A 14,265-nucleotide genomic window follows, 5' to 3' on the forward strand; every position below is an offset into this window, starting at 1 on the left:
TTTGGCCGCATCTAATAGGCTAAACAGAAAAATATAAACAAACGCTGCAGTATTTAATTCTTTCTTTCAATGAGATATACTCTCGGATTCTCTGAGATTCAATTTAAAAATCAAAAGAACATTAAATTAGTCTGTGTTTCATTTAACAAAAGATATACAATTCTTTTCTCCCTTTTGGATTAACAACAATAAATTTTCCTAAAATAAGGGAGGCTTCACGTCCACGTCAAGGTCGAGGTTTTTAAAAGTGTCTTAAAATTGACAACGTTATAATTTATAAAATAGGTTTAAATTATATTACTACAAAAGTTTTAGTGGTTGTCGAATTGGGAAAATTAACATGGCTCAGGTAAGGCCCAGACCAGAAAATCAGATCGGGCTCTCAGGCATGTCCCCAATCGGGTATACTGTTGCATTCAGATCGGGCCAGTACAAATTTCCCGATCTATACTCGACCAGGGCCCGGTTAAAATTTCCACACGGACCCCTTAAATCATTATTTAACAACATAAAAGATCAAGAGTTTTATGAAATATATATAAGTTTTATTTCTATGTTTCAGTATGGCAAAACTTTATGATATGGGCATACGTCGGCGTCAAATTAAAAGATGGTCTGCTAGAAAACCTCTTTGTCGAACAGAAATTTTAGGCCTTAAGAGTATTACTGTATATGAGACCGGTGCAGTTATAATTATGATGTTGATGGGCATTATGATAGGGCTTGTGATTTATGTGATGGAAAATGTAGTATTTTATTTTAAATACTTATTAACAAAATTACTGTTTGTTAGAATTAAGATCACACAAAAGTGTAAAAAATTATTTTGTTTTATAAAAACATCGAAAAAAATGTCATAAAATAAGATTACCTACTTTAAAAGTTATTATTGTCAAAAAGGGTTTAAATTAATAGATGCTATAATAAAATATTGAAGTCAAATAATTTCTTATTGTATTAAAATTCTAGAGATTTTTTGTTTTTATTAATTAAAAGCAAAATAATTAATTTCTCTTTTAAAAAAGAATGAAAAGTTGTTTTATTTTTCTTGTATGCAATGGTAAATAAAAAATTAGAGTACATTTTTTTAAATATAATTCTTTTATTATAATAATAATAATTTATTCTGCATATAAGACATTTTGTTGCAGAAAATTCCACTATATACATGTTACGTTTTCACTCGTTAAAAAAAAGATCTCAGCAATAGGCATTTAGTTACAAATAAACAAATATTTTTGGTACTCAAATCATGTGCTACATTACAGAGTTCCGCCATTCAATTTTTATGATGAGTATTTATTATAATTTTCGCAAAATAAAACTCTGGATAGCCATAATAGATTGGACAATCAAATAAAAAATGTAAATATTCGTTCTCACCCAGATTACATAACGAGCAGAAGAACTTTGCATTCCAAACATAGATGTTACCCTTTTATGTAAATATAACATAAATTAGAGTACTAATAATTAATAATTAATATTTGTTTCCGTAATTAATTTTATGTAAATATAATTTGTTTTGTTGTTAATCTTAGCTGTGGGAAAACCTTTGTTAAGAGAAACTTACGTTGTCCAAAAAAGCATAAAGAGGCCTTAGCTTTTAATGTACTAAGTATCCGATGTATCTTAATAAAAATTATATATTTAATTCTTCCATATGAATATATATATTGTATTATTTTAAATCGATTTTTGGAAGACAGGTGAATAAAACACATTCACATATGTAATGACAACGTTTCGGAGACACAGTTCGCAACCATCCTCAGGTCACTTTATTACAATCTAAACAAATTCAATACATACGGAATAAACCAAAAAAAATTCAAAAACAAAAAATTCGTTTTTCTTTTTTTAAAAATTAATATCTACCTAATTAAAAGAAATTGCACCAACATTTCATCAAAGGAGTAAAAAATTAAATAAAAAATTGTAAAAGTTTAAATCATAAATCACGAACATGATTATTTTAAGTGATTAGTCAAACTGAGTCTAACAGTGACAATTTTCACATTATATACAGAATAATGGGTCAATGAACCTTCATAGAAATATGGGAGCGTTCACAAATTACGTACCGTTTTTTTTTAATTGTGACCCCCCCCCCTCTCCCCATGTAGCACGTTATTGCATACATTAGCGCCATTTTCTCTGCTGTCCGTAACAAAGTGCTTGACCCCCCCTCCCCCAAAAAATGTTACGTAATTTTTCAACGCTCCCTATTATGAATATAATCATTGTTTCAATTTGCTAAGTAAAGGAAAATAAGTATTGCTAAGGAATTGTACATCTTCTGTCTTAATAATAGTTAATTCGTTGTTTTTAATATGGATCATTTCTGAAATCAATCTTTTTCTATAAGAAAATTCGTAATCTATAATTTTTGCATCCTCGAAATTAAAAAAGTGATTATAATCAGCTTGATGTTTGTTTACAACAGAATCGGAATTTTTATTATTTTTATGTTCATTAATTCTTTTTTTTTAAAGTCCGTTTAGACTCACCTATATAAGTATCAGGGCAATTATTACAATTGAATTTATACAATACTCGTTCTATCCCACTTTTTTTGTCCAGTCTACCCAATTTTATGACAGAAACTAAACTTTTTTGAACCATTGGAATAGTTAAAACATTGTATTTTTTGAGAATATTGGATAATTTGAAGTAAATATTATTAAAGGGAATAGAAACTTTAATCATTCTTTCAATTTCGAGGATGCAAAAATTATAGATTACGAATTTTCTTATAGAAAAAGATTGATTTCAGAAATGATCCATATTAAAAGCAACGAATTTACTATTAATAAGAAAGAAGATGTACAATTCCTTAGCAATACTTATTTTCCTTTACTTAGCAAATTGAAAAAATGATTATATTTATAATATTTCTATGAAGGTTCATTGACCCATTATTCTGTATATAATGTGAAAATTGTCACTGTTAGACTCAGTTTGACTAATCACTTACAATAATCATGTTCGTGATTTATAATTTAAACTTTTACAATTTTTTATTTAATGTTTACTCCTTTGATGAAATGTTGGTGCAATTTATTTCAATTAGGTAGATATTAATTTTTAAAAAAAGAAAAACGAATTTTTTGTTTTTGAATTTTTTTGGTTTCTTCCATATGTATTGAATTTGTTTAGATTGTAATAAAGTGACCTGAGGATGGTGGCGAACTGTGCCTTCGAAACGTTGTCATTACATATGTGAATGTGTTTTATTTACCTGTCTTCCAAAAATCGATTTAAAATAATACAATATCCGATGTATCTTTGTTGCAGACCTATCATATCTAAGTCTAAAATCTGCCTTACCGACATGCACAACCCTCTTTACAACGCCAAGAGTCTGGTTAGCCTTTGAGATCGAACTCTCTGTGGCCAATCTGCCCAAAACAGAACTGTAAAATTCCACTCCTATGTAATTATATAAATTAACAATTTTAAGACCAAAGGTTGTTTTTTGACATTTTTAAAAAATTGTACATCTAAACCCTTACGTGCTACTAACTAACGAAATGGGACGGACATCCACCGGATGTCCCAAAGACATCCTTTTCTGAACGTTCTTAGGACATTGTTTAAAAGTCGTTCTAAAGATATCCTTATAGCATCCCAAAATATCCCTAGAAAGGCATCATATAGATGTGAAAATGAATGCAATAAAGACGTCCTAAACAAGTTCTATGTCTGGCCTAGAGCAATTACTAAAATATCCTTAAGAAACCTTATGGATATTTTAAAAAATTATGAACAAAATTTGAAACTTTTCAGTAGATTTTTTAGACATGTTGAGGATATTACAAAAAAGTTTGTTGGAGATTTTTAGGACATGTTTGGTACATTCTCGGAACATAATTCTTTTTTGAAGAATTAATCCATAAGGATCAATATATATATATATGACCAGTAATCGCGATATATTTTTTTTGTCTATTTGGAACTTCAAGAGCATTTCAGTCTAGTGGGTTGTTCGGCGTTTAAGACTTAATACCCCTTAAATTACGCGTGCGTTACGCTATAAAGTATACATAATTTTAGTGTAATATTCATTTCGTTTATCAAAGATTTTGGAAGATTTTAGTACATTCCTTGGACATTTTCAGCATATGTTTGGTACATTCTCAGGACATATTTTTGGACATTCTTAGGATATAATTGAAACACTTTTAGGATACTCTGAGAACATTTTAGGAACGTTTTTCGACATTTCGGGCATATTTCTAGGAAATTCTTAAGACGTATTTAAGACATTTTGGGGACAATCTCAGGACATTCTTAAAACGTTCTTCGACATTTCGGGAATCTTTTAGGGCATTATGTGGACTTTCTGATGAAGTATTTGAGACTTTTTTAGGACAATTTCAGGATATTCTTAAGATTGTTTTAAGGCTGACATAGAATATACTTTGGGCGTCTTTTTTATGTCTTTGGAACATTGACGCAATGTACTAGGAAACTTTGAATATTTCTTAAGTTAACCTAAAGATATCTTGGTGCCCACTGGGATAATTTAATTAATGTATAAATTATACTTAGGTGCGAATTTTGGTCGGCCGCCACAGTTGGAATGTCGGCCCTTGGTCGGAGCACCTACGGCTGCCGATATTTCGGCAGCCAAGAATGGCCCATATTTGGTTAATAATTTTCCCAAGAGTGGGCTACCGGAGTTGCTGACCGTGGCAACCGCCTAATTTCCAACTATCGTCCCAACTATGGGCCACAGTTGGGCCGACTGTCGGCTAAACTGTAATTGCCACAAAATAAAGTCTCATTTTGTAATGGTTGGCCCACCTGTGGGCCACAGTTGGGCTGACTGTCGGCTATATTGTAAATGACACAGTATAAAGTCTTATTTTGTAATGGTTAGCCCAACTTTGGGCCATAGTAGGCCTGATGGTTAAATATTTATATGTTGAAATGGTCGGCAACTAAGGTTTGCCCGACAGTGAGAGACATTATTAACCAAAGTTGGGCCAACCTTAGTTGCCGACTGTGACAACTGCCTAATACCCAATCACAGTATAAAGGCTAATTTTGAAATGGTCGGCACAACCATGGGCTAAAGTTAGGTCGACTATCTGTTTAATATTGACATTATTTTTATCTGCTAAACGCGTGTCTCCACAAATTCTAATTTTAAACTTTATGCAGAGAACTGTTAGAAATATTTTTATTAGAATATTTCAACTATAGATTATATATGTTAATTACAAAATTAGTAGATCCAAATATCAATGGGTAAAAAAGTGGAGTTATTTGCAGCAGCAAAAATTAAATAATAATGTATTCAATGAAAGTGAGGTTGTTAATAATAATGCAAATTACATTCTGCTTGCAGAATTCTTTATAATCCAAAATTAGTTTCTGAAGAAAGGGATGTGGCAAAAGAATTCTTATGTGAATTCGTTGTTGACATATCTAAGTATTAAGGGAAATCTTCACAGGTGATGAACATTTATAATCTGATCCATGTAGATACTGACACAGAAACCACGGAAGACCCTCTTTCTACTTATTTTGCTTTCCCATTTAAGAGCTATTTAGGAAAAATCCAAACGTTAGTGCGATCAGGAATAAATGTAGTAACACAAGTTTTTAGAAGAATGTCTGAAATAGATGCAACAGGCAGTACAACTTTGATTCGATATCCAGAAATTAGTCAACCAGTAAAAAATACAAAGACCCCTTTTCTGATTCGTATTCCAGTATTCGAATAAAAAAGTTTGAAATTGATACTTCATTTCCGGGCAACGTTATTTAACTAAATAATGATAAGTTTTTTTAAAAAACAATCTAGAGGCCTTAGATAACTGTAAAAAACTAAATTGATTCCTTCAATTGGAAATATTTTATTAGGAATTTAGTGAAGTGATCACTTTTAGTGAAAAAAAGTAGTACCCGGTTGTGGGCACTCTATGAGAATCCGCAAAAAAATGAAAAATATGAAGGAAAACCACCATAATTGAAATGCAAAAAATAATTGCTGAATAACACGGAATTTTGTATTAATGACTTTTAATATCCGTACAATTCATTTTTGACAATTATTTTATGATTTTTTTTTATTTACGTTGAAATTTAGTTTTTAAGTTGAGATGAACGGAAAATAGGTTAGTTTGACAGTTTTGGAAATTTTATAACAAAGAACAGAAATAATTCAGTTAGTATATTTTTATTTATTGATATTTCGTCGATTGAGGGCAGAAACACGCCAATTCAGGCGAATGTTGAGAAACATGACAATCTAAAAAATATTAGGGAAACAGTATCTTGTAGGGAATAAAAAAACACAACTTTTTGCCTTAATACTTTTTTTTGTAGAACCAATATTAATTAAATTAAAAATTAAAAACACCAAAAATTTTTTTTTCAAATTTAATCAAATTTTTAAACATTAATCGTTGTTTTGAAGTCAAATGTTAATGAATAAACTTGCAATTTTTTATACAAGTTCATTTGGGTCTGCTGAAACCGAAAAAATCATAAAACCTTTAAAAATTATTTATTGTTTAATTATCTAGGCCTTAATTTTCTTCGGTTCTTAGAAATTAATAAGTTCAAAAATGTGGTTGAATGACCGTAAACATAAATGTTTAGATGGTGATCACCCACATTACATAAGTTACACAAAAGAAAGAATGGCTATTGTCCAAATTTAAAGGGACATTGTATTTTCAAATTTAATTATTTGATACAATGGACACGTGCCAGCTAAGTCAACAGATATGTTTGTAATAATATAATAGAATTATTTAAAATAGATCAATTCTTAAATTTATTATTTCCATAGATATATATGAAAGAAAATATTTATTTTGTTTTTAGAAAACTTGTTGCTTGTTTACCAAATTAGAGGAATCTTTCCTATAATTATCCGGTAGATCAGCTGTTTATTTTCTTATTCACTTCTACTTTTATATATGAATAAATGTGATATATCGTTTCGAAGTTGAATATTTTTACTTTACAAAAAAAATAAATATTAATTATTAATAGAAAAATAAAATATACAATCAATCATTTAATATAATTGTTTATTATTTAAGTTTGAATAATTAATTGTGAGTTCGTTCTGAATGAAATTAAATGAAATAATTTTATTAATTAACTTAAATTTTTCACCTTTTATTTGACTTCTTTCTAACAAATTCGCTTTTCCTCAATCGAAATTCAAAATTATCTCATAGGTTTATCTCTATAAAAAAAATATATAAAATAAAAATTCAATGAAATAAAAGAAACCTGTCAATTCCTATCGACTATCAAGGTCAAGTTCTCTATTCCCTAAATTAATTAATCTAACATAAGTAAATTAATTTTGCAAGTATTTTCCTTAGACTTAGATTTATTTAATATGTTATTTATTTAACAACACATTAAAATGATCAAAGTCGGATGGAAAATAAATGAAAAAGTCATTTACCTCTCTGAAAATTTGCTAAATAAATAATTTAAGTAAATTATTTATTTCCTAGATTAACTAATTGATTCGAGGGCAGGGATTCATAATCAATTGAATCTTACACATTAACAAATTGATCGCCTATTGCAATGAATTTGAGATATATGTATCTTCAAGAGACTGACGATTTGCTTTTGTTACCACTTAAGGATCCAGATAATGAGGTGGTATTCCGAGTTATCAGAAACCCCTCAAGTCCTTGACCATGGCTTGACTTTGTAGATTATATGGTTCGAGTTAAAGTGATTATTCACTTTTTATTTCTTCTATTTGCCTAATCTTGACTTTAAATTTATAATTTGTTCAAAATATTTATTTCTTATATAATTCTGAGTTAGAACGGTTGTTATTAAAAAAAATAGACAAAAAACATAAATAATAAAAATTTAATATTTTAAATAATGGAAAAAATTTTATTGAGCACTTGTTCTTTTATTCTTTGTAACTTACATTAATATTGTAATATCCAATCACAAAATAACTCAACTACAATACACAAAAAAAACTATCTGTCAAAATTGAAATACGTATGTATATATTTATAGATATAGGTATATGCAAGCAGCCTGAATAAATTTCAGAGAATGTCCAAAATTGGGTCTGCTTCCCTATTTATTGACTCGAGAAGTCGCTTCATCCCCCAAATTTCTCTCTATCTTGTGTAGCTTTAAATTTGGTAAATGTGTGAGAGAAATTCTAACAGCTGATTGCTTGAAAATCCGCGGTTTTCCCTTCCTACCTTTCTTCGTATGCTTTTGCTGTATATTTCTTACCGCCAAATTTTCCCTCTAATCGCATTTTTCGCGGCGTCCTATTTTCTTAGCCAATAATATTTAAATTATTTTGGTAAGGACAGAGCGATTCCTCTCTTTCTAATTCCGTTGTAACGTATACAGAGAACAATGCCATTGTTCAGCTGTCAATCATTTCTCAATTATTAATATAGTTTCTTTAAATCTTTAATATCTTAAAAAATAATAATTTGACAAAGATTTTACTTTTACCATTAATTTTTAAATAATTTTTATTTTTATGTGACATATATTTTTTATGTTAATATTGTTAATTTAAGCAATTAAATAAAATAATTTATATTATTTTATATAAAAAATGAAAAATATGGTTAATTAATTTAATTGTAGTTCATATTTATGTTTAATATTGTTAATAAAAAAAATCTTTAAATTTGAATTAAATTAATAATTTCTTTATATTCGAAATTATATCTTTCATCTCTTACTATTATTTTTCTCATGTATACTTGTCTATAGTGTTATCTATGAATGTCTTCTATCTCTTTTTATTATTTCTGAAATTCTATTTCTCTAGATTTAAGTTTATTTCTTAATATTTCTTTTCTTTGATTTTTATAAATAATTTATAACTTTTCTTTAAATAATTAATTATTTTTTTTATAATAATTTTACAAAATAAAATCATTTTCATTATTTTATTTATCAATATTTAAGATAATGTAAAAAGGTGTTTTATTTATATATTATTAATTATTTAATATAATATTTAAACATTGAATTTATTCTACCTATGCATTTTCATATTTGTAGGATTTCTATATTAGTGTATAGTTTAGACATTCATATACACACATATATACATGTATATATATACTCATTCTCCTGAGTGCAAGTGTACTCATGAAAACAGTATTTTTCTTTCTTATATTTTTCTTTACCCATGTATATATATATATATATATATATATATATATATATCATTCATTCACTATACAAGAGACAGAGGTCTCTTCTTTCAAACTATTTTCTTTTGAATACATTAAAGTAATCAAGGTTAAAATGAATACAATGACAAACAAAATCAAAGTTAATAATACAAAATAAAATTATAAAATAAAACAAAAGATATAATAATAATTTCTAAACAATTATGCATGTAAACTATATTTATAGTTTAAATTAATTTTAAGGGAAATTTTCTTGTAATTTCCTAGAAAATTAAGAAATAACATTCCTGGAAGTATACACTTTAAATTGCAAAACATTTCCAGTGCAATATTTCAACAAATTCGGAAACTTCCAGAAAGTTTACTCCGTGAACTTTAAACAGTGAGGACATTTATAACTTGCAGGAAGTTTACACTGGAAACATGCAAACTTTCTAATGGAAACTCCCTGGAAACTTTTTGGAAAAAGTGGTGCTATCTGGATAATAATATAAGTGTTGTTTATCAAGATGAGTAATCTAAATGGTCATGAAATGAACCCTATATTTACTGCATTCATTCAGGATATGGTTCAGATCCGAACAACTTGTTTAAAGTGTTGAAATCATGGAAATGTGTTACCTATAAATTGTTATTTAAATGCGCAAGAAGATTTAAAAAAAATTTTAAACTTCATTATAAACGTGGAATATTCTTTCCACATCACTGGAATATTCCCTCAATATTACTTGAATATCCCCTGAATGTCAGTGGAACATTCCCAGAATGTCACGGTGGAATATTCTAATGAGGCGGGCATTTTGGTTTTCTCAGAAAATCATGGGAATATTTCACGGTAATATTCAAGGGATGTTCAGTGGATATTATGTGCTGCTTGGGTTCCTTTATTATACATATAATGTTAAACAATGGAAATGGAAAATGAATCGCAAATGGCTTCGTTAGAAATAACGCTTGTTATGATTTAAAAATATATATTATTATTATAGACTACGACTGAATTTAATTCTCAGTATCAGATACAATCTTTTCATGCAGTAAATAGATGTCAATATTTCTAATAAACTGAGATATGTTGAGATATTTGATGGTGCGTACTCTTAGGCTACCTTACCCTATATCTTTTGATAGTCTAACAATCGATTGCACGATTTATGGGCTTACCAGCTGTTGAATTTTTTTTTATCGACATTTAAGAATGTTCAATAAAAAGTTATCAAAAAATAGTTCAATTTTTTAGTTATATGCAAAACAATTTTGTAACAAAAATTTTAATCATTTTTTGACATCATATTTGGATAGAGGACACTCTAATACATAAAAAAAGTCGTTTCCGTTTTGAAAGAAATATCAAAGTTTAAATTCAGACCAAAAATTCAGTGCATTCAGGCTGAATAATTATTATATTATCTGTTAATAATTTGGATAGTTAAAAATCCTATTTACACTGGTCTTATTTGACACAGAATTAAATAATCTTTCAAAAAATAGAATTGACGGTTTATTTTCATTCCTTCAAATGTTATTAATTATTTAAATAATTTTTATTATTAATTTAACACTCGTTTATCTGAAATAGTTAATATAAAGCTCGTTAGATGCGGATTTTGATAAACATAAAAATGGTTTTTTTAAAATTATTCTAATTTTATTTGTTCGTAAAATATTTCATTTTTTATTAACATTAGTTAATTAATTAATATCTCGAAAACAAAAAATAATTCCATCTCAAAAATTTAACCATCGATTTATTATGACTTAAACAATATTCTTGCTTTTTTCGCCTTTCAAAAAGAGGGAGAACATGTTTAAAAATTATAAACAAATATTATTTTTTTTAAAATTGTTTAAAAATTAATATTTTTTTTAAAAATAATTTTACCTAAAAGTTGGAGGTCTTGAGGTCTTCTGCATGAAAAACATTAGTAACATTTTTCTTCCTTTTTAGTGGGGAAAAGTTATAAGTAAAGCAAAAAAATATTGCTCAAATAAACATCATCAAAAATATTAAAAATTCCTTTGTACACTTATTTAGTACCAGTAACACTACAATTTACCGATTTTTAAGAAAAATCCGAGACATGACCCAGTCTTTTCATATGAAATGCCTCATTTAAAAGAAAAAAATATTATGTGTACACGCACGATACATTTTCTCATTGAATAACGTTTCGTGAGACATATAATTCTTTTTAATGTGTCGTGTATTATAATCACTAACACATATAACTGTTTCTAAAACGTATTTCAAAATCTTTGTCATCATCTGAGAAAAGAAGGGGGAAGAAGAGTTACGCAAACGCGATTTTTGACAAACATTACTTAATATTATTTTATTTATAAAAAAAATCGGACAAGTGCGAGTTACACTCATACTGAAATCGAGGGTTCTGTACTCGAAGCAAACTTATTTGGTATGAAAACAAATGTTTAAAAAATATGAGTTGTATGTTAAATAATATATGTGATACAAAAAGGAACAATTTTTTTTTTAATTTAAGAAAATTGTTCCTCCTTTGGTATAAAAACAAAAAAAAATTTTAAATATGTTTTGTATTTCAAATAATATAAGTGATACGAAGAGGAACGATTTTCTTAAATTTTACAAAATTGTTTCTTTCTGTATCACTTACATTATTTGAAATACAACACATATTTAAAATTTTTTTTTGTTTTTATACCAAAGGAGGAACAATTTTTTTAAATTTTTTTAAAAAAATTGTTCCTTTTTGTATCACATATATTATTTAACATACAACACATATTTTTTAAACATTTGTTTTTATATCAAATAAGTTCGCCTCGAGTACGGAACCCTCGTGTAACCGCACTGCTAGGATTTTATTTTTTAATAAGTACAAGAATTGAAATTGAAAAATGAGGGTAAGAGAAAATAGAAAGTAAATTTTTTATTGATTACTTTTATTATTTAAATATTATATTTAATTATTAAAGATATACTTTTCCGTAGATTATTATATACTAATTTACTTATCATTGAGGTAAATGAGGTTCATTTAAGGTAAATTTAATAAATTAATGAAAGTTAAAAAATCAATATTTCGCATTTTGGCTATAAAATTTTGCGTTTTAATTGAATTTAAATCATTTAAAGCACCAAAAGGAGTTAAACAAAATTATTGCTTCCTCCGCGAGGAAGCCAAATTTTTATGAAATGAACATAAAGAAACCCTTGTTTTATTTTACAGTTATGAATACTGAATAAATAAACTTAAGGAAAAAGTCCACTTTTTCCACTTCTTATCATGTTTATTAAGTTATTTCTATAATATACACATAAAAATACGTCAAAATATATCAATTTGAATCACTTTAGATAAACTTTTTTCGTTTTTTGCGGAAAAATACATTTTTTTTCATAAATTTATCATTTTTCTTCAAAAATTTGATAAAAATTGATCATCAACTCCAATCGCGCTTACATTTTTTCCCTGTATTTTTCACGTAAAAATACAGTATTACAGCAAATATGAACAGTTTGGGTTGAATATTATGTGCGCTAGGAAGAATAAATCATTTTTTTCGAAATTTTTTATTTTTCCTTGACAACGCTATGTAAATTGATCCGAATCAAGTTCGCTATATTTTTCCTGTAATTTTCACGTAAAAATGCGTAAGTGTACTAAATTTGAGCTCTTTATGTCCTTGACAACGCTATGATAATCAATTCCTATCAGGTTCGCTATATTTTGTCTGTAATCTACACGCGAAAATACATATGTGTACCAAATTTCAGCCCTCCAGATAAATTCGTGTGGCCGTTAGGGGGGAGGGGGGTACACGATTTCAAAAAAACCGATATTAATAGGGTTCCGCACCGAGTACGGAACCCTAAAAACATTCAATTCCTGTCAAATTTGTTACTGAGAGGTTTTTTTGGTTGATGATTCTAAATTTTATGTCAGATTTACAGAAAAATATATGACATCTTTAAAATCAGTGCCCTTTAAAAGTAATCGCGTAATAAGTAAATTTGTTCATGAGCATACACGACACGTTAAAAAGGAATTAAATGAGAAAGTGTGTCATATTCCGGCACGAAAACATTTAAAAAAATTTTGGGTGCACTTCCGAAAACCCCCCCCTTCCGATTTTAATGAAACTTGGTATACTTACGTAATTTGATGCGCTGATCACGAAAATGATAGTGAAAATTACCGCAAATTTCATTTTTATGGTGAAAAAAATAAAAAACACCATAAAATTATGGTTTTTTGCGTTTAACTCGTAAAAAACGCAAAATTAAAAAAAAATAAAACTGGAAGGTACGGAACTCACCCCGACCCCCTCCTCCAAGATGTCTTCCCCTAAAAGGTCTTATGGAAGTAGCCCTGCACAACAAAGAATGCAGAGGCGGGCGAAGCCCGCCTTCCCCAGTATCGTTGCTCTCTTTCAAAACAGACACACAGTCAAATTCACATTCTTAATGGTACTGGAAGGTACGGAACCCACCCCGACCCCCCTCCTCCAAGATGTCTTCCCCTAAAAGGTCTTATGGAAGTAGCCCTGCACAGCAAAGAATGCAGAGGCGGGCGAAGCCCGCCTTCCCTAGTATCGTTGCTCTCTTTCAAAACAGACAGACAGTCAAATTCACATTCTTAATGGTACTGGAAGGTACGGAACCCACCCCGATCCCCCTTCTCTAACATGTCTTCCCCTAAAAGTTCTTTTGGAAATAGCCCTGCACAGCAAAGAGTAGAAGGTTTTTTATTAAAAGATATTGTCCGTCACATAAGACATCTGCCTCCTGTGGATAATAGCTAGAAGTTGGTGATTTTCACCGTTTTTAAATATTTTGCATTTTTCTCTAAAACTAATGACTTTTGGTAAAAAATGTATAAGACATAAAATATTTATTTTTAGAAGCTCTACAACTTTTGTAAGAACGATTTTTTTTAATTTTGCGTTTTTTACGAGTTAAACGCAAAAAACCATAATTTTATGGTGTTTTTTATGGTTCTCACCACAAAAATGAAATTTGCGGTAATTTTCACTATCATTTTCGTGATCAGCGCATCAAATTACGTAAGTATACCAAGTATACTTTGCATATATGCTGTTA

The 14,265-nt window shown here is 28.4% G+C and overlaps 2 protein-coding genes across 2 annotated transcripts in view; one reads left to right on the plus strand and one right to left on the minus strand.

The window, feature by feature from the left end:
- Positions 1-896, plus strand: part of LOC127279017 (ionotropic receptor 75a-like) — a 380,333-nt gene extending 379,437 nt beyond the window's left edge. The window contains exon 9 of the mRNA XM_051301087.1: positions 563-896. Within this exon, the coding sequence (XP_051157044.1) occupies positions 563-860 (298 nt within the window). The 3' untranslated portion in view covers positions 861-896. The remainder of the gene's footprint in view (positions 1-562) is intronic.
- Positions 1-14,265, minus strand: part of LOC127279020 (uncharacterized) — a 335,741-nt gene that overhangs the window by 199,616 nt on the left and 121,860 nt on the right. The gene's annotated exons all lie outside the window — the stretch shown is intronic.

The sequence above is a fragment of the Leptopilina boulardi genome, unplaced genomic scaffold (genome assembly GCF_019393585.1).
Source record: "Leptopilina boulardi isolate dan_hultmark-lab unplaced genomic scaffold, ZJU_Lbou_2.1 LbouV2_213, whole genome shotgun sequence".
Taxonomy (NCBI): domain Eukaryota; kingdom Metazoa; phylum Arthropoda; class Insecta; order Hymenoptera; family Figitidae; genus Leptopilina; species Leptopilina boulardi.